This window comes from Arvicanthis niloticus, chromosome 3 (assembly GCF_011762505.2).
Source record: "Arvicanthis niloticus isolate mArvNil1 chromosome 3, mArvNil1.pat.X, whole genome shotgun sequence".
NCBI classification, from domain to species: domain Eukaryota; kingdom Metazoa; phylum Chordata; class Mammalia; order Rodentia; family Muridae; genus Arvicanthis; species Arvicanthis niloticus.
In genome coordinates this window covers 66,069,037-66,095,854 of record NC_047660.1, presented here as the reverse complement: position 1 = coordinate 66,095,854, position 26,818 = coordinate 66,069,037, and the positions used below count along the sequence as shown (strand labels likewise).

At 39.2% G+C, this 26,818-nt stretch overlaps 1 protein-coding gene across 1 annotated transcript; it reads right to left on the bottom strand.

Moving 5' to 3' along the window:
* Positions 1–6,928: 6,928 nt before the first annotated feature.
* LOC117705815 (olfactory receptor 4E1-like) lies at positions 6,929–15,100 on the bottom strand. Its single transcript, XM_034498535.2, has 2 exons — positions 14,487–15,100; positions 6,929–10,395 (listed from the first exon to the last, which is right to left on the bottom strand). The coding sequence occupies exon 2, from the start codon at positions 10,383–10,385 to the stop codon at positions 9,444–9,446; it is 942 nt and encodes a 313-aa protein (XP_034354426.1). The 5' UTR covers positions 10,386–10,395; positions 14,487–15,100; the 3' UTR covers positions 6,929–9,443.
* Positions 15,101–26,818: the final 11,718 nt, after the last annotated feature.

Sequence of the window (26,818 nt, the reverse complement as noted above, 5' to 3'; positions counted from 1 at the left end):
GGCATTTGGAGGGCTAGTTATGGACATTTTCAGAGACATCTTTGGAAATTGGCAGCTGCCTTGTATAATGTTATGTTTGCTGTGGATAGAAATGAAACTGGTTCTGGGGTTAAGGTAAATGTGACATTGTACTTTGCCTCACCTAATCTTTTACTAATTGGGAATGTTACCTTTGTTATTAGATATGATAATAAGTTCAATTTTTTGTTTTAATTGTTATTTGTCCAGTTGTGTTTCTGTACTTGTCAATCTGTAATGATAGTATATCAACCAAATTTTATTATGTTTCCAATAAATTTATCTAAACTCTGATATTCTGAAGAAGGCTTACAAATATTGGAAGAATTAGATCATACTCTGGTAAGGAGCAAATGTATGATTGGGCAGATCATTGTCAGTGTTGTTGTTCTCATAACACTTACAGCCAGTACTACTACTTTTGCATTAGCTTTAGCACAAGAGATACAAACAGCTAGTTTTGTTAATCATCTTGCTAAAACTGTAACCAAAGTCTTGAGCATACAAGAGGATATGGATAGACAGCTAGAACAATGATTTGATGCATTATATAATATAGTACAGATCATGGGAGATGAGGTACAAGGAATGAAAGTCAGAAGCCATTGGAATATCATGCTTGATATCTCTGGATCTGTAGAACTCCAAAAATGTATAATTAGAGTCAGAATAACTGGACCAGAGTAAAAAGGCACCGTTAGGATATTTGGCATAGTACTAATACTTTTTTAGATTTGTTAGTCCTACACAAGGAGGTTGTAAGTTTAAGAAATGCAAAGCCTTTGTCTTTTGATGCTGCTAGCATTGCAAATGATATTCTGAAAAAGTTACAGGCCATTCTCCCTTCATGGTCCTTATTTACATCTCTCTTATTGGGCATAGTAGGACTTGGTTTTATGATCTTTTTTATGGCATGTCTATTACCTGTTCTCTTGAGAGGAATCATCAGAGCTTTTATAGATGTCAAGCAGAGTTCTATAAGTTCAAGGTACAACATCTTCCCTAGCAGAAGTTGGTGGTCAATGACGGGTAAGATTGAAAATCTCAAACTAAAGCTACAAATTCACATGCCTATGATGGGTAAGAGTTGTGTTTTTGGATGGCAACCTAAGACATGCACAGATTTCTGCTCTGTGACTGATAAAGTACCTCTTATAGATAAAAAGGACAGGTGAGAGTTTCTCAAAGGTGGATCAATCTAAGATTAGGGCATGAGTGCTAGGATTTATGTACTGATGATGGGTAAGGTCTACACTCCTAGAGGGGATATCAGAGACAGTCACAGTCTTTATGCACCAACAGCTGAGACAGCTTTGGCTTGTATAGATAAAAAAGGGGGACATGTTGGGAGCACTTCTGGAGTTAACTTTGGCTGACTTCTTGCTTGTGATTAATCATGAATTAGACTGCCTACATCTGTCTTTGTTTTTAATTAAGATGTGCATTATACCCTGTCAAGTTCCTTTGCTTAAGCATATGTCCTTGAGAGACTGTCCAATCTAAAGAAAACGACATTAGCCAAACTTAGATACTCTGTACCATAAACTTGCCATGTAAGCATTTGTGTTTTTTTTTTTTTTTTTTTTTTTATCTTTCTGAAATTGGTCATGCTTTGTTGCTTGCCCTTAAGAGACACTGAGAAAGTAAACTTGCTCACTAGTGTGGTAGCAACAAGCATCCCTCCCACAGTCTATCTGTCTTTCCTATAATCATTCTCACTCCCCCAGTTGTGGTTCCTGGGTTGACTGACTGGCAGACTCTGACAATATATGGACATTTGCCTTCATGTATACCTGTGTAACACATCTCTGCTTGGTACACACAAAGTCTAGAAAAGGGTGTCAGATCTCTTGGAACTAGAGTTACAGCAAGTTCTAAGTTACCATGTGGGTGCTGGGAAATGAACCCAGGTTCTCTGCAAGAGTAGTTAGTGCTTTTAACCATTGCGCAATCTCTCTAGTCCCTTAAGTTTATTTATGTCTATTATTAACTTATTTATGAGATACAAATTATACATGCTATGAGGTACCATGTTATGTTTTATATGAGTATATTTTATGTAATGTACATATCTGATTGTACATGTCCACTTTCTCCTCAAATATTTATCATTTCCTTATAGTTAAAGGATTCAAAATTTTGCCTCTTAGCAATTAAGAAATGTGTATAGCAGTTTGGTGTCTGTTGTAGTTGGGGACCAGGAGTGATTTCTCCTGTGCTATGCCACCTCAAGGCAGAGAAAGATCAGGGTCATCTCTCCTGTGCTCATGCCCTCAGGGCTGGCTCACCTGCCCCTCTCCCTGCTACCAGGGCCAGTTCTACTCTGTTGCCCAGGCATGGTGCAGGGCCTGCTCTCTGGAGTACTGCAGTTGGCAAGGAGTAGGGCCAACAGAGAGATTATTCTTTAATATTTTTTGTGTGTATATTATTTGACTTTGATGTAGAGTAATATTGTTTTTGTGAAAGAGTTTAGTAGAGGTTCTCCTGTTCTAATTTTAGGCAACAGTTTTAGAGGGATGGTGCTCTTCTTTAAAGCTTTGGTAGAATTCAGTAATAAATGCATCTGGGCCAACAACCAAAGAGCATTGGCTGGACCTAGGCCTCATGCACATATGTAGCAGATATGCATATTGAGTCTACCAACAACTAGAGGGAAGGTTCTCCATTCTTTGCCTGCCTGTGGATCCCATTCCCCTAACCAGTTGCCTTGTCTGGCCTCAGTAGGAGAGGATACACCTAGTCCTGCAGTGACTTTATGTACCAGGGTAGGGTGATACCCAAGGGGGGAGACCTATCTCTTCTCAAAGGAGAAGGGGAGGGAGGAATGGGAGACATACTATTTGAGGGGGGATTGGGAAGAGAGGAGGGGCCTGATATTGGGATGTAAAGTGAATAAATAAATTAATGAAAAAATGAGTCTGGACAATCTTTTTTTGTTAGGAGGTTTTGTTTTATTTATTATGATTTGTTTATTCTTGAGAATTACATAGATGTAAACAATTAAATATAATTATATCATCCCACACTTTCTCCTTAAATTTCCCTTGTATCCCCCCAACATGTCCCCCTCAACCTTTGTTTGTTTGTTTGTATGTTTCTTTTTTTCTTTTGAGGAGATACTAGGTCTACCTATAAGTGCATGGATGTGGATCATCCACTGGAGGATGGGAAATCCACTAGTAGCTACACATAAGATTTTTCTTCTCACAGAAGGTATGAATGTTTAAGAGCTCCTGAATAAGGGCTCACATCTGAAGAGTATCTTGCCTTGTCTATGACAAGATTCTGGCCGGGTTGATCTTACCCTGATATCTGTAATTTCTGTGCACTGATGAGAACAATAGCCATGTCATGGGTAGAAAAGAGCATTTCATAGCACATCTCCCCATCCTCCAGCTCTCCTGAGATGTTTCCTGAAGGTTGGCATGAAGGGATTTGATAATGCTGTCCTATATAGGATTGAACACTTAATTTCTTGTTCTCAGTAATTTGACAAATTATATAGTTTTGCATTGACCTCTGCTCAGTAAAGAAAGGAGGCCTGTCTAACCCATGTGCAGAGCAGGCTAGCTCTATAGGTATAACCAATAATATTTAGAAGGCAATTTGACACTATGATCATTGAACAAACCAACAAGAGCAGGTTTCTCCCTATGGCCCATGATCTCCCCAGTCATGAGCTATTTACCAGGGCTATAGACCATAACTAAACCTCTCTCCTGCAGAGCAGATATCCAGTCAAACCAGAAAATTATTACTTATTCCACAATAGTAATACCACTGTTACACCAAGTGACACATCTTGCCTGGAAGGTCAACATTCTAACTTGCAAAATACAGCACTGGATAAAACCACTGATACTTTTTTTTCTCTCCCATCATCCTGTATAATATATCCAAGCTATTCAGTAGGGAGTATGTTTTCTGATCATTTTGAGATTAATTTCTCTATCTCCTATAGCCAATATGGGTAGTATTTTTCAGCAATAGCACCTTACCATGTAGTTATGGTGAGTAACCAAGTGCAATGTCAGTTAACTAGTGTTTGTTTTGAGACCTTTGGTCCTTAATGAGCATAGAGAAGTATCCCAGTCCTTCCACTGTTATTTAATAATCATGTCTTCTGGGACTGGCATTGTTGACCCATGTAAGGTAATTCTAGTTGAACTCTTTTTAAAGTTGGACTTTGAAATTATATTATTAACAAGTAGGTTTTGATAAACTTTGTTTGTTATAGATCCTCACTTTTGGCTAATCCATCCACTACCTCTCCCTCATCACCCTGTTCCCATCACCAACCTAATTCTTCAACCCCAAGTATATCCTCACTTCTTTAATGTCACATGTATTCCATGATTCCTTTGATTATATTTTAAAGATAGGTTGTGAGATAGTAGACTTCAATATAGCTTTTCACATGACTATTATTTGTGTTATCTCTCTCTACTAACTCCTGATTTCTTCATGTTTCTTCATGTTTGTCTTAGTGTTCTATTGCTGTGGAGAGACAACATGGCCTTGACGACTCTTATAAAGGAAAGCATTTAATTGGGGTTTGCTTACAGTTCCAGAGGGTTAATCCATTGTTATCATGGTAATGACCAGGGTGGCATGCAGGCTGAGCAGACATTGTCATGGAGAAATAGTTGAGAGTTCTATATCTGGATCTACAGTTAGCAAGAAGAGAAATAGCCTGGTTTGGGTTTTTGAAACCTCATAGCCCACCCCTAGTGACACACTTCTTCCAACAAGACCACAAGTACTCCAACAAGGCTACATCTCCTAACCCCTCCCAAGTAGTGGCACTCCCTGATGACTAAGTATTCAAACATATGAGCCAATGGGGCCACTCTTATTAAAACTACCACACTGTTTAAAAACCACCCCTAGACTTGTATTCTCCTTTCTTTTAACCTACAATTTACTATTCCCTCTCTGTTAATGTGTCTTCCTTTTCAAAGGTCGATTTCTGGCTTTTACTTCTGCTTTATACACACAAAACAAAAGATTTAAAACTAAGACCCTCATATAAGAGAGAATATGAGACATTTTTCTTATGAGGTCTGATTTGCTCACTTTGTATGATTGTGTACCATCCATTTATCAACAAAAGTCATTATGTCATTTTTCTTTACAGCTGACTAATATTGCACTATTTCTATCCATATACATCTATATATACACATGTTATCTATCTATCTATCTATCTATCTATCTATCTAGTTATTTTCTTATCCATCTAGTTGTTGATGAACATCTATTTTGATTCCATTTTTTTAGCTATTGTGAGTTCAGCCTTGATGAACATGGATGTGCACGTATTTCTATAGTAGAATATAAAGTCCTTTGAGTATATGCACATGAGTTATACAGAAGGGTCATATGTAAATTTTATTTCTGGTTATTTTAAAAGGATTTATTTATTTTTATGTGAATGGGTCATTGCCTATGTGGATGTATGTGTACCACAAGCGCCTGGTGCTTGTAGAGGTCAGAATAGGTTGTTGGATCCCTTTGAACTGGAGTTATAGATAGTTGTGAGCCACAATGTAGTTGCTGGGAACTGAATCCAGATCTTCCACAAGAAGAACAAGTGCTCTTGACAGGGAGAAGAAAACAGACCTCAGAGGAAGATGTTGTTGATACTACCAAGTGAGAACAAGAACTACCTCTCAAATTAAAGCCTACTAAGTGAGCTTTATTTACCATGTGTAGGGTCAACTCTCCAAAGTGGGATTTGAGAGCTAACTTTTTAAGCCTCCTTTTATAGGTGAAAAAGTATAAACTAGAGGTTTTGTAAAATGAGGATTTTGAAAACAAATTTTATAGAAGCAGATGGCAAATTAGATTATTTGACAGATCATCTTGGCAGAACATCTCAAGGTTCCTTCACAGAGCAGACTACGTGTGAGTCAAGCTGCATTCCAGAATTAGAACATCTCAGGACTCCTTGGTAGAAACAGAACATCTCAGGACTCCTTGGCTGAATACCATCTTGTCAGGGTAAAGTATGCTGAGCCAAGCTTTAATTTTGTAACAAATAGAATCAGCTTATTTTGACCTTCTAACAAAATTTTTAGCTTTTTACCCTAGGATGGAATCAGAATGGTCCATAAGTGCAACCAGGAAACATAACAGATAAACATTGTCTGCTCTGAAGATGAAGGGACCCACAGCCCTAGAATGCAAATGAACTCTAAAAATTGGAAAAGAAAACTGAACTTTCAGAAAACATGTCATCCTCCTGACATCTGAGGCCAGTCCAGAGTGGTGTGTTGAATGTCTCAATCACATTGTGCATTGAATGTCTGGACTATAGAACTGCAATGCAATGTTTATGGTGTTTAAAGCACTAGGAAGTAGTAATTGATTATAGCACCAATACAAATGGTAGTGTCAGTACTTACCATAAGAGCACATAAGACATTGTTGGGTTACATTCCCAGTAATATTTTAAAATTTATTTGAAAAATATTGTATGATATAGTTGATGAAAGAAAATCTGGATATAACTTCTAAACTTATATTCAAGAATTTAGGAAAGAATAGTTGTACCTTACATTGTGTACATTTACAGGCATTTATATACAGACCCATTGATAGCTATTATATAGAAAGAAGTCTCTAATACCTTATTTGCTCATTTACTTTTTGGCAATATTAAAATATTTTCTATTGCATAGAATGTTGTGCCTGAGGGATTCAGTGGTTGAAGAAAAAGCAGCTAACAAGAGTCAAGGTCTTTTGAGTTATTCAAAGTCTTACAGGCTTGTGAGCATAGCTCCTGGTTGGTGAGGACAAGGGCATAATGAATTAAAGGCTAGCCTCAGCTATATAGTGCATTTGAAGAGAGCCTGGACTACAGAAAATCCTCTGTCAAAAAAACCAACCTCCCCAAATAAAACAAAAATTTAAAATATTTTAATTTTATTTGTTATTATGTATGTATAGCTATACATATTCTTATCTTTTGTCAGAGTCTGAAATAATTTCTGTGAAATGGAGAATAGATGTTTTACTTTATGTCTCTAGAGAGCTGTGAAGATTCACACAATTTCAAACAGCAATGGCCATTCACAGGTGACAACTTAAGTGGCTGCCAGGCAACATTGGGTGATGTAGCTTTTTCTACCAACAGCATGTGTTCCTCTGCTTATTCCTGCATACAGGGGCTCTGTTTGTGCTCTTTGGAAGTCTATTCTCACATCTACCACTGCCTATAGGAAAAGGACATTTGTTTTGTATGAACCCTATGATTTTAGAACTCGGCTCATTTATCACACCAGTCAGAAGAACAAATAGTGTTTGATGCTATTCAGGGAGTTAGGTTTGGGGAAAGCAAGCATGGTATTAATGAGCTGATGTGTTTGTGGGAAATTAATATGTGCTACCTTAAAAGCACTCCTTCCAACCCCTACCAATGCCTGTAGAACCAAAGCTCACAACAACCGAAATGGGTTTTGAAGCTCAAATCACCTACTAACACATTTACAGGCAAAAGGACCGTTAAAAGTAGAGGTGGGTATTTTAGCCCAGGGATTTATTGATGACATCCTCACTGATGGCGGATGGCTCAGGAGATCCAGGTTGAACTGCAGTGTGAGTCTGACTGATGGAGTCACAGTGAGTGTCTGATTTTTAGTATGTCAAGCTCCTTTGTAAACACAGATTCTTATGTAGTCCAGGCTAACCTTAAACTCAACAAGTAGCTCAGGCTGACTGTGAAGTCCTGATCATCTTGCCTCTATATTTTAAATGCTAGAATTACAACTGGTGCCACCATGTCCAGTCACTTTCTCATATATATATGCATATGAAACACAATTCTTTGTTTTACAATTCCACTTGTCACATGCCTCTTTGCTGTGGTGCAGGTTACCCCAAAGTAATTAAAGGGGCTGGATATAGACTCAAGTTGGTGTTCTCTTTCAGCACTCGATGCAACATCAAGTGATTATTAATAGTTTAGTAATTAATGCTTAGTTGGGTTAGTTCTCTACATAATAAATAGACCAATCCAGGCATGGTGGCTCATGACTCTAACTCTAGTGTCTAGAACTTAAAAAGGGATCAAGAGTTTAAGACCAGGCTGAGCTCCTTGAAAACCTATCACAAAAAACAACACCATGAAGTTTACTTTACCCAACAAAACCTAAATACCATTTCTCTGCTTATCCCATTCTGGAATTGCTTTATTTTATGGAAAAGACTCTAAACTCCTTGAGTGAACACAGAAAGATTTTTTAAACTTCTCTAATGCCTCTTTCCTGCCAGCCTGCCCTCTATCTAGGATGTTACTTCTTGGAACAAGTCATCTCTCCCATGCAAAACTGGACATGGTTTTGCACCTTCCATTTCCTCTGCCTTTACTGTTTTCTGCTTCTGTTTTTTCATGGATGGTTCCTTTTACAAATGTGACTTCCTCAAAGAGTTTCTCTGTACTCCTCAGTGTAGGGCCTGCCTCCCTTGCATGGTCGTGATGCTCACTCTATTTCTCAACAGGATTTTGCTGCATCTGTAACCACATTTAATTGTTCATATTTTGCTTCTTCTTTGTACTACACTGTACTCCATGTAGGAAAATTTATATACTTGTTGCATTTGTAACAACAAAGCTACTGCCCAGCACAAATCTGATGCTCAGGAAGCATTTGTGAAATAAGAAATATGTCCCCATTTTATTACTATGATGGCAGATTTGGACGAACTCTCAAGAAGATTAGTAACTTTAGTGGTTCAGAATCTTTCTTTGTCAGTAGTTATACTCAAATGTCCTTTGTTTCATTTACCCACTTTTGGTATGTCATCTGGGCAAATGTCAGAATGAAGAATATAAGTGAGGTGACAACTGGAAAGCAGGAGATAATGAATTCGGGTTGGTCTTTTCTCCCAGCTCTTGGAGCAATGATGGGTTAATGGATTTGACTGAATTCAATTTTGTGACTCCTTTATGTGTCACACACATGCACACACATACACACAGAGATAGATAGAGAGATAGGAAAAGAGAGAGAGAGACACACACACACAGAGACACACAGAGAGAGGAGAGAAAGTGTGTGTTTGAAGTAGGGAATGGAACCTGGGCTTCTTATATGCCAAGTACATATTCTGCAGTGAGTTACATTCTGGGCCACTGAGTCCTATCTATGATTTTGTAGCCGGGTAACTTTCAGCATGGTATTTGCTTAGACTGAGCTTTTGTTTCCTTGTAGTTAGATGAGCATGCAACTACTGATGTAGAGAAATTTAAGTAAGTCCACAGTCCCTATGACAATGTCTAGAATATGGAAAGTGTTACTAGTTACAGCAGTTACTTTGTTAGATATAGGACCACAATAAAATTCTGTCATATCATCTGTTAAATACAATATATAGTTGCTTCTTTGATTTGGATTACCAAGACTCCTAAGCACTTATCATTTTCACTTTTCTTTCCTCTCTTTCCTCCTGATTAACTTGTTCAAGGCACTTTTCATGTCCTCATTCCTAAAGGTATATATTATGGGGTTCAGCAGAGGGGTGATAGCAGTGAAAAATGCAGATACAATCTTGTCCTCTGGAAGGCTGATGGCTGGGCGTGAGTAGATGAAGATACAGTGCCCCAGGAACAGAGTGACTACGGTGAGATGGGCTGCACAGGTGGACAGGGCTTTCCTCTTGCCATCAGAGATCTGTTGCCGGAGACTCACAAGGATGACTGCATAGGACACTACAATAATCACAAAACATACCATAGAGATCATCCCACTGTTGGAGACAATGAGAATCTCAGTGATACGCGTGTCAGTGCAAGCCAGTTCGATCACCTGAGGTACATCACAGAAGAAGCTGTCAATCTCATCAGGACCACAGTAGGGCAGCTTGATGGTGAGTGAGGTGAAAGATATGGAGTGGACAGTCCCCGCTGTCCACATGGCCCCTCCCAGCACCATACACACCTTCCAGTTCATTATTGTCATATACCTCAAAGGTTTACAAATGGCCACATAGCGATCATAGGCCATGACAGTAAGCAGGAAGATCTCTGTGCAGGCAAAGAGGTGCAGAAAAAATATCTGGACCACACAGGCATCAAAGGAGATGAGCTTTTCTTCTGCCAAGGTGTCGCTCAGCATCTTTGGGACAGTGACAGTGGAATGGCAGACATCAATAAAGGACAGATTGCTGAGGAAGAAATACATGGGTGTATGGAGCCGGTGGTCGTATATGATTGTTATGACAATGAGGATGTTTCCAACCAGTGTCAGGACATAGAAAATAAGGAATATGAAAAAAATAGCCATCTGTACTTTCGGGTTTGTAGATAAACCTGTGAGCCGAAATGACGTCACTGAAGTCTGGTTGATGAGGACAGCCTTTTCCATTCTTTTAGTTCTTTGTCAAAAAATTAAGGAAAAAACATGAAACAAACGTAACACTTAACATTTGCATTAACCATTTGTTCCCTTTATTTCTTGGTCATTTATGATGCCATCTACATGTAGAACCAAATATCTAGTGTATTTCTCATTCTCTCCTTCCTTGATGCTGGGGATTTGATAGTAGCTCACACACATTAAGTGCTTGTTTTATCTCTGGGCTACAGTCCCTGTCTTGTTTCTTAAAAAAAGAAATGCTGTGTAGGAGCCAAAAATGTCAAGGACGCTACAAAAATCCCTATAAAATCAACGAATCTGGGCTCGTAGGGGCTCACAGAGACTGAACTGACAACTAGGGATTTTGCTTGGGACTGACCTAGATCCTCCACATGTATGTTACAATTGTGTAGCTTGGTCTTCTTGTGGGACTTCTAACATTGTAAACAGGGGCTGTCTCTTGTTCTGTTGTCTGCCTTTCAATCCCTTTTCTCCTACTGGGTTGCCTTTTCCAGACTTAATAGACAAAGACATACCTAATCTTTCTGCAACTTGATATGCCAGAGCTGGTTGAGATTCATGGAAGGCCTGCCCTTTTCTGAAGAGAAAAGGAATGGATGAGGGGGGAGAGAGGGAGGGTACTGGGAAGAAAGGAGTGAAGGGAAACTGCAGTTGTCACGTAAAACAGTCTAAATAAATAAAAAAAAAATAAACAAACCATAAGACTACCCCATGAGCCTCAAGTAGCTTTAGACATAGAAAGAAAAAGAATTTTTGTAGGAATATAATAACTATTCTCAAAAATATGTGTGCAATATTGTCTTGGATGTCTGTACATAGTATCTTAAATCTAAAATATGTAGCCAGACGTTTTGGAATATTAGATTATAACAGAAAAGCAGCAAAGGAAAAAAGGACTATGGTTAATGCTCCTCAAATGCAAAATTAATAGTGTCTTCTTGTGAGATAGTTAGATGTAATGTAGACATTGTTGCAAATGAAACGATTTTCTCAACTCTTTTAGTTCCCATGTATCAATAACAAGGGCCCATCCTGGCAGATTAAATCATAGGCTTTCATCCATAGTGTAGCAAATATAACTTTGGCTCTAATACATCTACTCCAGAGCCAAAGGAACATACATTAAGGATGAGAAGAAAGAAATCTGTATGTGCAGTGGGTGTTGGGGTCTTCCAGAGACTCCCTCGAGACCGAGAGGCTGATTCCAGCAAGTGTTGGGGGAACTGCTAGCAAAACGCCCTCAGCTGTTATCCTGCTTTGAAAAGTGTCTTATCTATACACCTTGGAAGGCAGCTCCAGTTCAGCCATTGGCATGATAAAGAGTGTTTCTCTTTCCTCAAGTCAGGATAACTGGATAAGGACCATCCTGGCTTCAACCTTCTCACTGACCTGAGTGGAGCCACTGAGATTGCAGAGGAGGACAATTCCTCCCTTTGCCCAGCTATGCTTCCTTCTAAGGGGGATGATTCCTATAGGGCTCCAAAAAACAAACATTCTTCACTCTCAAAAAAAAAAATCTTTGAGCATCTTCACTAGATGTTAAACTCACGCTTTGGAAATAATGCTATAATGAGCTTTGATTTTCTAGGAAATTAAAAATCACCTTGAAGAGGAAGGTTCAGAGCTCAGAGAAGCTATTTACCCCTTACTATAGTGATGTATCAGTGTTTAGAGTAACTTTAAATATTTTTTGGTTTTTCTGGAGACAAGAGTCTCAAATAACACAGACTTGCTATATAGTTGAGGGTGTCCTTGAACTCCTGATCCTTCTGCCTCCTTTCCCGACTGCTGAGTTTGCTGCTGTATCCCATTGCAACCAGCTCAGATTATAGATTAAGGTTATCCATGCTCTAAATAGGTCCTTTGTTTAAGGTTCATAAACTTGGCCTTTGAATATAGTTTCTATTGTTTTCTCAATGATTGTACTAGCCCACATCTCTCCTCCCCTGGTGGCTTTGCCCAGGTACTTGGAGCTTATGTCCACAATGTCAGCATTTGAGGACCACAGCCATTCATCATGCTGCTGGACAGCTGGTCATGTGGCTGTGATGTTTGTTGAGCAGTTCTTTAGATAAGACTGCTTAAACCCTAGAAGCCTTACACTGCAGACAGGCTTGCCCTCAACCTGGAGGTCAAGGTCCAGGCTTAGCAACATCTGTGTGTTGACTAGATCATCCCAGCTCTTCAGATTCTCATTCTGTTGTTTGTTTTACAGGTCTATGAGTAAATCCAAAGAAGCTGTTTTATTGATTTTTTTAAAATGAGCTTTCATTTGATACAAGTATCACTAGTACTTTAAAAGATTTTATTTACTAATTTATTATTTATCTATGAATCTATCATGTATGTATATATATATATGTATGTATCTGTATATCTATTCATGCATCTATGTATATATGTATCTATGCATATATATATATAATTTTTTTTCATTCTATGTGCATGGTTGTTTTGCTTGCATATGTTAATGTGCACCGTGAATGCCCGGTGCCTGTGGAAGTCAGATGTGGGCATCAGATTATTCTGGAACTGGAGTTACAGATGCTTATAAGTTTTCATATAGGTGCTATTGAGAGAACTTGGGGCCTCTGCAAGAGCAGCCAGTGCTCTTAATTGCTGAGACCTCTCCACTACCACTATTGTTTTTATAACAATATAACAATTTCATGGTCTATATGAGAGTCCCAGGATTTTAGTTCTTAAAGGGAGTTGAGAGTTTGGTTTTTTCTATTATCAAATGGCAAAAATGAAGCATATAGAGGTAAAGCACTAACTAGGCTCAAGGTCATGCAGAATTGGAGTTTAAGCTGGGTCTAGAGTTCAGGTTTCCTGGCCCAGGGCTTTATCTACTTCTCTACTGCTCTGAATTTCTGTAGTGGCAAGGATAATAGGAGAGACAAGCAGAAGTGTCTTAATACCCTCTTTCTTCTCTTAGGTGTCCTGAGTCTGCTTGGGGTTTGTTCTCATAGAGCCCCATTTCTCAGCCTTGCTCAATCTTCATGTGCCATCATTGCCACAGCTTTCCAGTGGTGGCTCACCCAGGGAACCTGTCTCTCTCTGTCCTACAGAGCCTCTCATCCTGTGCTGTCCATTCTATAACATTCCTCAGGATCAGACTCTGCTGGACAAATACATCTTCCCCATATTGCTTAGGGGACCCTCTGTGCTCTCAGCAATTTCTAATATTCCTGTCATTCACCGTGTCAGCTTTATGCAAATAATAGGTACTTTTGCTGTTTGTGTCAAAAGAAAGATTAACAGTAGTGTCACATTGAGGCACTAATCAAACACAGCTGTGGCAAACAGGAGACTTTAGACAAAGGTCTTTCAATTAACACCTGAAACTTAACCAGGCTAGTGTTCTGTTAGAATTTACAGCAACATCTTTACATAACTATGGATTAATTTTACATTTTATCATTTTTCTTAGAACATGCATTTAACATTTTTTTTTTTTGCTACAGAAAACTATTTCAGTTATTTAATTAGTGACTTATAGCCATTTCCCCTTGTTTTAATATTTAAAGTTTGAAGGGCCAGGAGTTGATTTTAAATTCATCATGTGATATTTGTTCTGAAGCAAAGACTTTGGCTTTCTCCTCATTGGACAGTGATATACATAGTTTCCTCACCCTTTCTCCTGTCAGAATTTTTCTTGGACTTCTGTGAGCTCACCAGAAAAGATGTTTGAAAAACATAGTGCCCAATGATATCAAATAAATGAGGTAAAAAATAAGGGTTAGAGAGACGGTTCAGAGTTAAGAGCACCTGTCAGTCTCATGGAGCACCTGGGCTCAGTTCCCAGCATCCATAACTCTGGTTCCAGGGTATTTGATACCTTCTTTGATCTCCATGGGCACCAGGCACTCATATGGTACACACACACATATAGACAAAACACTCATACTTGCAAGATAATCTAACTAAATTTAAATCTATCTATCTATCTATCTATCTATCTATCTATCTATCTATCTATCTATGTCTGTCTATCTACACACAAATACATAGTGCGTGGAGCTACACATTTCAGGAAAATATAGAAGATGATGAGCAAAATAAGAAAAAAATATCTGTAAATCTCACCTGAGTGCTTTCTGATTCTCTCAGTCCCTCCAAAGATACCTGGGTCTTTGTTCTGGAAGTTTGAATATAATGAAAATTATCTTTCAGCAGAAGGAAGAACTTTCTTGAAGTTGGATAAACTTAGAGAAGTCAGAAAACCTAGTATTACCACAGTTCTTGGAGAGCTTGTTGGTCATGAGTCAGGGCAGAGAGGTGCTATTCCAGATTTCTGACAAAACCATCCTTTTGCATCTATACTCTTGCCCTCTTCTTACTATGCAAATAATTCTGCAGTAAGAGTTCCCAGGATGGTGTCCAGCTGACTAAAGTTGTGGGATAAGCACAGTGTATCTTCTCTGTTTTTTTTTCAGACCCAGGGATGAGTAGGGATTCAGAGCTGTGAGCAATCAGTTTCAGAGCTGTCCCAGTTTATCAGGACAATTTAAGAACAAAAGGTCACCAATTTACTCAGAATTCCATTGTGGACGAAGAGTCTTGTTTCCTCCTGTTGCACACTTTAGGTGCAAGTTTTATCATTAGTTCCAGATGCAACATTGAGCTTTTAAGCTCTGAAGGGGAATCATAAAGGAAGCAAACAGCCGTGGCTGGCAGCTGTTGTGTTGGTGGTGATTTAGCTGAATTATCAAGGCTTTATTTCCAAGGCAACATCCAAACCATGACATCAGCTTGCCAAGTTACTGGTTAGAAAAAGTGAATTCTGTGGCTGCTGATGTAATCGCCTTGGTGTTTGTCTCTAAGGGAAGTTAATGAAAACAAAACAAAACAAGAAAACCAGACAGAACTTGGAATACCTTTTTGGAGCATATTGTATATAATTAAATTAACTACTAGTATTTAGTGACCCTATGTGAAGAGCTAATTACTAGGTGATGGCTCTGCATTTTCTTATCTGATTTATATGAGAACACAGACATGAGAAGGGCTCAGCCAACTCTGTGATAGTGTACGTGCTTTGTCTGGGTATTAGATTGTCTGGGTACAATTGTAAAAGTCCTAGATGTTTAAAATTTGGGAAGTGTGTCAGGTCTCTGATCCTTAGTTTTCTCTCCATAAGCATAAAAAGGGCCAGCAAGATGGCTCAGTCAGGTAAAGGCTTGCCATGTGAGTTTCATTCCTGGAACACACCTGAAGGTGGAAGGAGAGAACCACCTCCACAACATTGGAGAACTCTGGCCTCCACATGTATATTATATGGTGCGTACATATGCCTACTCATTCTCTCTCTCTCTCTCTCTCTCTCTCTCTCTCTCTCTCTCTCTCTCTCTCATCTAAGAAAACAAAATTAACCCCCCTTGTCTGACCTCAGTGGGAGAGACTGTGCCCAGTCCTGGAGCTACTTGTTGTGCATGGGGGTGGGAGGGAGGTTAGCAACCAGGGGGAGGCTTCCCCCTCTCAAAAGAGAAAGGGAAAGTAGAATAGGGGAGGAGAGAAAGGGCTGATTTGGGGTTTTAAAGTGAATAAATAAAAAAAAATCAAAAAAGTAAAAACAAAAATAAAACAAAACAATACATCCATCAGTTGATGAGAACTTATGCTGTTTTTATTTCTTAATTTTGATGAAAATGGTAAACACTCAATAGCAGTTGTCTCTTTTATTTCTTTTGATATACCCATAGTGTGATTGAAAAAAAATCATATGATAGTTGTATTTTTAATTTTGAGGAGCTGTTTACACATTGGCTTAAGAAAACTATGCAAATATTCCCTTTCCCTCTATCCTTGCCAGCACACTTTATCTTTATTTTATCTATTTTTTTTTTTTTTAGTGTACGTGGCCCTGGAGAGAAAACTTACAATCTACAACAACAACAACAACAACAACAACAACAACAACAACAACAACACCACCTTTTATTTGTCTTTAGAATTTTTTTTTTTTCGACAGGATTTCATAGTTTTTGTTTTTTATTTCCTTTTCTTTTATATTTTTATTTTTTTATTTTTTCAAAACAGGGTTTCTCTGTGTAGCCCTGGCTTTCCTGAAACTCACTTTGTGGAACTGGCTAACCTTGAACCATTTGCTTCTGTCTCCCAAGTGCTGGGATTAAAGGTCACCACCCTGTTTATTATGATTTTTTTCACTATAGTATTACGCTTATTGGATATTTTATTTATTTACATTTTAAATGTTATTCTCTTTCCTGGTTTCCCCTTCAGAAGCCCCTTGTCCCCTCCCCCTCCCCTGCTTCTATGAGGGTACTCCCTTATCCACCCACCCACTCCTGCCTCACCACCTTAGGCCCTAGCATTCCCCTACACTGGGGCATTGAGCCTTCCCAGGACCAAGGGCCTCTCTTCCCATTGATGCCTGACAAGGCCATCATCCTCTGCTACATATGTGGCTGGAGCTATGAGTCGCTCCATGTGTACTGTTGGTGGTTTAGTTCCTGGGAGCTCTGGGGAGGGGGAGGTCTGTTTGGTTGATATTGTTGTTCTTCTTATGGGGTTGCAATATTAAAATAATGTTTTAATTTATTTTTTGAGAATTTTACATACTGTATTTTGATCTTATTCTTTCTTCTCTCCAACTCCTCACAGATTTTACCTTTCTCCTTTCCCACCCAACTTTATGTTCTTTCTCTTAAACAACCAAACCAAACCAGACCAAACCAAACCAAACCAAACCAAACCAAACCGATCCAAACCAAATCAAATCCAAACAATGCAGTATAAGCCCTGGGCCTCCAGGGAGTGTAGTTGCTATACCTACTTTTACTATGTTGGAGAAAATGGGTTTCCTTCCTCAAGTATCATTTCAAATAGCTTCTTGGTAGGGCTGGTATTTCATGCCTACTTCCTCTCATCCATGGTGGGATTTTGTCTGGTTTGAGCTTGTTCAGATCTCGGGCATGCTATAAAAATCTCTTTGAGTTCATATATGCAACTGCCCTAATGTCTTTGGAAATAATTTAATAAAAAATGATAGCTATCTTTATAGAGTTATATGGCATCTTATTATACTTTGAGCTGAGGGTGATTTGGACTATGGTAACCAGGTTTTACAGGCAACAATATTGGAGACTACTCTTATGATATTTTGGCCAAAAAATGTATCTGTTTTTGTCCTGTCCTAAGTATTTGCCTGAGACGAAACTGAAGAGTTTTATATTAATGTGCTTGGTAGAGATTTCAAGAGATTCTAGTATTGATTGCATGACATGTTTATTAATGATTAATTTTATATACTACAATGAAAAGAGCAAGTGAGGCCAAGTGAGACAAAGAGAAATGTGTACAGTTTGAGGAGAAAAGGAGCATGGTTAGGGTTTCCATTACTTGGAAGAGACACCATGACCAAGACAATGCTTATAAAGGACAACATTTAATTGAGGATAATTTACAGTTTCAGAAATTCAGTTTATTATCATTATAGCAAGAAGCCTGCCAGTGTCCAAGAAGACATGGTGCTGGAGAAAGAGCTGAGAGTTTTACATCTTGAGCTAAAGGAAGGTAGAAGGATACTGTCATTAACAGGTAGCCAGGAGGAGGCTTGCTTCCAGACTGGGAGGAGCCTGAACATAGGAGGCCTCAAAGCCTGCCTACACAGTGACACACTTCCTACAACAAGGTTCCTCCTAATAGTAACACTCCTTATGGCCAAGCATCGAAACACATGAATCTATGGGGGCCAAACCTATTCCAACCACCACAAGTAGGAAATGTAATGATGGAACCAACTCTTGTGTTCCAGCTGATAAAAAGTTTAAAGAAAAGTCAATTCAAAGTGGGATAAAAGGAGTGATATCCTCAGAGCAAGGCCCCACCGAAATTAGCTTCCAAGCTATAAAAGGAATTAAAGGGAAGCTTAAGCATCAAAGGAAATAATCAAAACAGAAATATTATGTAAATGTAATTCAAGAGGGGGTGGTTAGAGGTGGGGGGTAGGGGGTAGTTAAGGTGGGCTACATGTTCCAGCCCCCAGAAGCAGAACTCAGAGGCTTTGCTCATATGGTTTTAGATTTAAGAATACTGGAGTAAAGTAGTTGTAGAATCTTCTGTAGCTAAGGAAATCTGCCAAGGCCAGGTATGTGACAGGGGAGTCCCAACATGGAGGCCCAGAGAGGTCATTTGGCAAATGTGTGAAAGCAAGGCCTACATTGTGTTGGAAACCCCAAAATGTTGGAGATGCCAGAAACATGGGATACCTGCCAAGGAGAGCAGACAGGGCATAAAACTAGCCTGAGAGAGAGAAATGTGTTGTAGTCAACAAAACTAGGAGTTGGAGATCTGAAAGATGCTTTGATATCAGACATGAGGATGCAAAATTTGATATTTCTCCTGATGGGTTTTGGTCTTATTTTGGTCCTCTTTATGCCCCTTTCCCTCCCTTTTGGAATGGTAATGTACATTCTTTGCCATTTTATGTTGTAAGTATGTGGTTTGCTTTTACATGGGGTTACAGCTAAGAGATTGTCTTGTATCTCAGAAGAGACTATGGACTTTTGAAAAGTATTGAGATTGAAGGACTAGGGAACTTTCGAAATTGGACTGAATGCATTATATATTACAATATGGCCATAATCCTATGGGGGCCAACGAATGGAATATGGTATTTTAAATAAAAAGTGCTCCAATAGGTTCATATATTTGCATGTTTAGTGCCCCGCTGATGAACTGTTTGGAAAGGATTAAGAGGTGTGGCTTTGTTAGAGAAGATGTGTCACTGGGGTGGGTGTGGTGGTTTGAATAGGCATAGACAAGGAGTGACACAATTAGGAAGTGTGGTCTTTGATTTGTCCTCACATAAATTGAACATCTTAAAAGGAAGGCTAGAGAAGCAAGAGGCTCATCCCATGCCCAAGAGACCCCTGAATCCAGGACCTACAAAAGGCATTAAAAACAATGAACATCAGCATCAGCAGCAGCCACAAAAAATAAATTTGGGTACCTGTAGGTCTCAAACACCCAATAGGAAAGTACAACCAATGATTAAAATGATTGGAATATTTCTTTAATATTTCAGGAGATCTCATTCCACAGACATTAGGTTTAAATCTGTAAAAAAAAAATATTACTTAAACAATCATTCTTCATTACTATTTTTTTTTTCTTGACAGAGAAAATGTTACCCAGATATAAGATAACATGGACTTGTGTCAAATTCAGCATTGAAATGCCTACCTGCAACTCAGAGAGATAGGGTCACTATTGGTTTTATTTAAAAATTAAGTGATGGTTACATTTCCCTTTTCTCTTTCTCTCTAGAAGTCATCTGGGAGGAATCTCACACTGTGATGCTAGCCACTTCAATAGCTACCAAAGTGCCTGAAAGCATTGAGAGTTCATGTCTCTCAGGTCTACCCATGGAGGAGAAAGAGAAAAACAAATATGGATGAGTGTAATGGGTGGATTCTCTTTTGAGTCCATCAGGAAATTCTAACAGACTTTGGTTTGGACATAAAACAAATTCTCTGTTCTGAGTTCTTCTGGTTCCCTACATAGGACTTGTAATGCCTGCCCCCCCATCCCCCCCATCCTTCCCTCCTCCTCTCCCCCTCCCTCCCTATCTCTTTTGCATGATAATCAAAACTCAACCATTATTTTTATGATCTTTTGGGCTTCCTTTCCTGAAAATCGCCTCCTTACTACGTTGCTGACCTCCATGCTGATACTCAATTAACATGACCTCTTCTCTCTTCTCCTGTGTTTTCCTTCTCCAGGAAGCTTCTGAGATTTACAGTTTGCCTGCTCTGGAGTTTTTCCTTTTGAACACAAATTAAGTTGTCCTTGTGCTTAAGAGAGATGGGGGGAGGGAAAGAAAGATGTGCTGAAGAGATGACTCTGCAATTAAGAGCACTGGCTGTTCTTTCAGAGGACCTGGATTTGTTTCCCAGCACCTATGTGGTGGCTAGAGCCAATACCCTATCTGGCCTCTGTGGGCATTGTGTGCCTGTGGTGCATAGACATACATTCAGGCAAAGCTTCTATACACATAAAATAAAACTATATAAATTGAGGTGGGCGAATTAAAGGTAGGAAAGTATCTCAAAATTCAAATAATTTTAGGGTTAGTGTTTTAAACTGAGAATTCCAAGTAATTAGCTTTCTTTTCTTTGTTTCTAGAATGAATATATTTGATGAATATTTGTGAATATTGAGCCAAAAAGAAATGTTGAAAATAAAACATTGTGGAAAGACGAGTGTCAGGGTTCATGCTGGAGCTAAGTTTAAATCTTGTACCTTGTTAGTCATAGTTTTTTCAATATAATTCCAGAACAGTGGATCTCATGCTTTAGAATGCATTGGCATCACTTGGAAGACTTACAGAAACACAACTATTTAGCAAGCCCACGGTTGCTAGTCCACCTAAGACCGGTGGCTCATGAGAGCAAGGCTAGACTGGGCAACAGAACAAGACATTGTGTAAAACTAAAAAGTAAGAAGAAGGCCAGAGATATGAATCTGAGGTTGAACATTTGTACAAGGTAGAACATTTTCTTTTTTCAATCTCAAGTAGAACTCAGTCCTTTCTCCCCTGTAAGATCCTTACAAGTTTCCAATTAATTTGATCTAGGGTAAAACCCAAGAATCAGTATTTAAAACAATTTTCTTATCTCATGCTTGTCTAGAGGACATGCTACAGAAACAATTAGTCTACAATGATTTTGTTTGCTTTTGGTCATGAATTACAGATAAATAGATTCAATAGAATAGAACTGAGAGACCAAAAAAGTTCATATAGTTCTACGGCCAATTGTTTTGCAACAAAAAAGACAAGACCTGTTAGTGGGAAAAAGAATGATCTGTTTTGTCAGTGTTAGGACAACTGAATATGCAATGAAGAAAGTTGGATCCATACCTTATACAAGATATAAATTCTAGCTCAAAATGTATCAAAGATCTAAACTGAGGAGATAAAGGAGAAAATTTTTAGAAGAAATCATAGGAGTAATTTTCATGATCTTTGACTTAGCAATGGATAATTAGAAAAGTTACCAAAAGCACAAACAGTAATCAACAAAAGATAATTTGTCTTTAAAATAACAATATTAATACATAGAAGGACAATAAAAAAAGAGCAAAAGGACAATCCAAAGAACAGAAGAAAATACTAAAAAAATCATATTTCTGACAAAGGTCTAGCTTCTAGCATATATTTAAAAAGTTCCTACATGGCTATTGTTAAGGGTCCAAAGACTGCTGAAGAAAGACCCCAGCGTCAGACAGTATGCAAAGACAAAGAATGTTTATTCTGCAGAAACAATCAGCATGTAGGGGCTGACCATTCTTCAAAATGCTGACCCTAGACAAAGGTGCGCAAACCTTCTTAAAAGGAATTAGGGAAATTTTCTAGAAGAATTAGGTAATCTAAAATTTCATTGGTGGGTCCTAGGGGTCACAGGTGATCAGGGGTCTACATTCCTATGTCATGAATGTTTAATCACAGGATGAGATAGGGCTGTCTAGCATAGATGGCTCATCCTGAGCTAAGATATTTTTTCATTCTTGTGGTTTTCCCAAGCTGTTCTTTGGGAGGGGTGTTTTTGACCTTCTTCCTGGATTTTATGGTCTGTTCCTGGAGTTGGTGCCTTATGGTCTAGTTCCTGGGACTTATGATCTATTCCTGGAGCTGGTGCCTTATGGTCTTCTTTTTGAAATAAGGTCTGGTCCTTAAATGGAGACAAGTGGGGTTTACGTTGTCCATTCACTAAGGCTATTAGTTACTCTCTACAACCTGACACCATTTCCTTATGTCATCAGACTTGGAGAAATTGATCTGGTGCCCAACTGGAAGTTTCATTCCTACCTACTGACTAGCATTCATGGTGATGTAATGTTGTTTGCACTCTACTAGAGGAGAAAGTGATTGTCAGTATTACTCAGCTACAAATCATGTAACCTGCAACTGTAACCTTCCTACAAGATAAACTGATATAATAGTGGCACAGGTATTACAGGAGCAATGATTTCTGATTAAATTTAAAGTACAGTCCTTGAGTAGGAATCTATACCCGATACTTTTAAAATGCCCAAGAACCTGAGACTAGATAGGTTAGGAACACTCAGGAAAAACATACTACTATTATTCTCCTAAAGGAGCATAACAAGAAAAGACTTCTAATAACATATTGCTATATACCCGTAGATCAGTGTATCTTTCAGATCACTTCTTTCAGATGTTTCTCATCAGAGAAGCTTCTTCTTGTAGTAGGTGATAGTTAATAGAGGGACTCACAACTGGGTGATGTACAGAGAACTTGGGATTTTTGGATCATTTATTCCTAAATGGGATGTCTTTATCAACCCTTTCCTCGGTCAAGGTTCAAGGCTCTATGTGAAATCAAGGCCTAAAGATGGTAAGAGCCAGAGGTGGTGGATGATTCCAAGGAAATAGAGTTATTTAGATACAACAGGACTGACATACATACGAACTCACAGAAACTGATAGTACTCACAAGATCTTTACAGGTTCAAACCAGAACCCCCTCAAAAAAAATTGTGGCACAGAGAGGAGGAAGTGGACATAAAATCCCACCATTAACCAAGAAACTGTTTGTAACTGATACCTATTGGAAAGGGAAAAATCACTTTTCTTGGGTAGTTTTATGTCAGCTTGAAAGCTAGATTTATCTGCAAGGAGGGAATCTCAAGAGAATGTCTCCATAACATCTGGCTGTATGGCATTTTCTTAGTGATTGATGGGGGAGGGACCAAACCACTGTGGGTGGTTCTATCCATGGAATGGTGGTCCTAGGTTCTATAAGAAAGCAGCCTGAGCAGTCCATGGGGAGCAAGCCAGGAAGCAGCACCCCTTCATTGCCTCTGCATCAGCTCTTGGCTATGGTTCCTAACAGGTTTGAGTTCCTATCCTGGCTCCATTCAATGATGCATTACAACGTGGGAGTGTAAGCCAAAGCCAAACAAACCTTTCCTTCCCAACTTGCTTTTTTTGTCATGGGTTTTCATTGCAGCAATAGAAACCCTTGCTAAGACATCACTTTCCCCAGTAGACTATCACTGGGTATATATCAACCACACTCCAGGGGCCAGGGGCCAGGGGCCAGGGGCCAGGGACCATTCCCTGAGTAGTTAGCCAACAGAAAATTGACTCCATTTATTTTTGTGTATGTGTTTTTTGTTTTGTTTTAGTATTTATTAGCTTTTTTTTGCTTGTTTGTTTTGATCTTTGTTTTAGGGAGGAGTTGAGAAAGGGGAAGAATATGATTAAAAAAACAGTCTGTAAAAAAAATCACATTGAAAAAAAAAGTACTAGTGTCTGCTTCCCTCAAAAAAAGTTCCTGTATACAATATTCTAGAGGAACTATATGCACAGTGGATGGTTTCTGGGCAAAAGATAGATAGATAGATAGATAGATAGATAGATAGATAGATAGATACATATATACATACATACATAAATGAGAAGGGGGAGAGGGAGAGGAAAAGAGAGTGAGGGAGAGAGAGAATTTTCTTTAGGTCTTTTGCTCCTGGTAAGTCATCCATGCTCCAGTGGATGGTCCCATACTAAGAAGTATATGGGCAACACAAATTAGAGTTGATGGGTTAGTAAAGTAAAAAAAAAAAAAAAAAAAAAAAAAAAAAGACATGGAATTATGGGAAGAAGGATATCGTGGGAATAGATGTGGGTTTGTCTTACTTAGGGTTTTACTGCTGTGCACAGACACCGTGACTGAGACAACTTGTTTAAAAAAATTTTTTTTAATTATCAAATCATAATTTTTACTTTTTAACACAGGGGTTATAAACACAAAAATGCAGGATGTAGGGAAGGGGATGACACAGGAGCATAAGTGTTCAGGGGGAGTACAGATATCTTTCAGAACAGGGTATCAGCTGGGTAAAGGTTCAGGGGACAGGACACTATGACTCTGCCTATGATTCACTTGTCCTTATCTAAGTTGGTACTATCTGCCAAGGCTGCCTGTTTACAAGGTCTATGACTACTCAGGCTGGTAGATTTCCACAAAAACTACCTGTTTACAATAGCTTATAGCCATCTGTTTCAGTGTTTTTTCCACAGAGACCCAAGACTTTGTGTTAGCAGGCATGTATGTCAGGCCTATTGCTGATTTTAGGCTTATGGCTGATTTTAGGCCTTCAGTGTATAAGCAGGGCTGCCCCTGACATCTCCTCCATTCTCCAAGTATAGAAGGGTAGTGGTGATTCTAATCTTGCCAAGGTGGGGATAGAGGCCTGACCTCCAGTAATTAAAGGGGACCTTATAATGGCTCCGGTCCTCCTGTCGTTGTCCAGTGAGGCATGGGGGCCATACCCAACCCAATGTCTTTTTCCAGGAGAGGGGATACTTTTGACATCAACCCCTATGCAGTCAGGCTTGTCCCTCAGGGAACTCAGAAATATTTTTAACTTTTATTTATATTCCCTTGCAGTGCTTAGCCTCGCAGCCTAAGCAAGAATTCAGATTGCCAGTCAGAGGGGGTTCTGGGTGGTCCCTCTCTGCTTGGTCTAGGGGCAGAAGTCCCCTCTTTTAGGTTGGGTGGAGATGGGATGTGGGAACACCCTGGATAGAGTAATAACCTCATCTTGAGCCAAGACAACTCTTATAAGAACAACATTTAATTGGGGCTGGCTTACAGGTTCAGAGGTTCAGTCTATTATCCTCAAGGTGGGGGCATGGCAGCATCTGGACAGGCACGGTGCATGATGAGCTAAGAGTTCTACATCTTCATCTGAAAGCTGCTAGGAGAAGACTGACTTCCAGACAGCTAGGACGAGGGTCTTAAAGCTCATGCCCACAGTGACACACCTACTCCTACAAGGCTATGTCTCCTAATACTGCTAATCCCTGGGCCAATCACATACAAACCATCACAGAATATAATTAGTGGGTGGAATGGTGGGTGAATATGATCAAAATATGTTGTATGAAATTCTCAGACAATTAATAAAGCCTTTAAAAAAGCCCTTGTACAGCTTAACAATAAAATAACAAACAATATGTGCTTAAAAATGAGCAAAAGAGCTTGTCTTCTGGAGAAGGCAAGTAATCCTAGGTGCTAGGAGACAGGTAGATTAGCTGGGCTACATGGTGAGTTTAAAACCAGGCAGGGCAACTTAGTGAGACTGTCTCAAAATAAGAGGTAAAAATAGAAAAGACTGGGTGTATAGTTTTGTTAGTGCTTGCTTAGTGTCTTCAAGATCTAGGATTAACCATCCAGGGCCACGTCCTTGACAGCCATATGAACAGAAGACCAAAGTAAATATTTTTGTAAAGAGGTACATCCCTGGGGCTGGGACTCAGGTAGGCATTTTTCACTATCCTTCCTGTCCACCATTACAATATCTCCAGTCTCACAGGAGACTTGCAGGAGCCCTTCCTCTCATCCTACCTCCTGGGGAATCTGCCACTTGGTGAAGAACCAGCTGGGTCTTTCCTGCCAACCCTTTCAGCCTTCCTTGCTACCCTATTTTCATTCCTTTGAATGGACCATATATTCCCACAAATACTTTCTACCAGGGACCCCAGTAACCACACTGGGCTGGAACTTAGGTAGGCAGTTCTAACTATTCTTCTTGTCTGTCATGCTTTCTCCAGACTTTACTCCTACTCTTGTAGCAGCCTTTTTGCAGAAGCCTCTCCTTCCAGCCAAGCTCCTTTCTGCCAATGACCTACCCACAGAAGTACTCTTTCTCAGAGACCCCACAGCCACCACACTTGCTTAGGATCCAGAGAGGCTAACACCCACCAAATAACAGAACACCCACTCAACATTAAGACCAGGTACCAACACCAAGAAACATCTCAAACATCATAGCTCCAAATGCTTAGACCTCAGTGCAAAACACAAAAGTAAACATCCAAGACAACAAGCTTCCACCAGAAGCCAGTAATCCTTCTACGGTAGGCTTTGAGAAATACAATGTAGCTGAAGAATAAGACAAGGGCTTCAAAAATAGCAATTATGAAAGTGTTTAAAGATCTTACAGAGAATATGAATAAAGAGGATAATGAATAATGAAGTCTGTGAAAACAAACAGTTGAATAAAATATTGAAAAATGAAAGGTATGAAAATACAGTTAATTAAGTAGAGATCACTGAGTCTTTTTTTTTCCTGCATGCAGAACCACTGGGGTTGGTGGTTTTGCCAGTGACATTTCTTGAGATTAAGGTGGAATTACAAGGTCTCTGGATACTAGCTGGGAAGTGAGTTAATAGAAACAATTATTTAGACCAATCACTTGATTACAAAGTAAAGGTTTCCAGCTGGGCTTCTAGTGGTCAGGTGTAGCTTCCAACATCTAAGGAACAAGTGGCATTGGAGGGTCAAGAACTGGGCTGGTTTTGAGCTGTCTTGATATTACAACAGGGTCTAAGCACCTGGTGGCTCTAGGGATCTCCGCCCACACT

Bases quoted from the DNA above. Each gene is read 5' to 3' on its own strand.
- LOC117705815 (XM_034498535.2), bottom strand. From the start codon at position 10,385: ATGGAAAAGGCTGTCCTCATCAACCAGACTTCAGTGACGTCATTTCGG.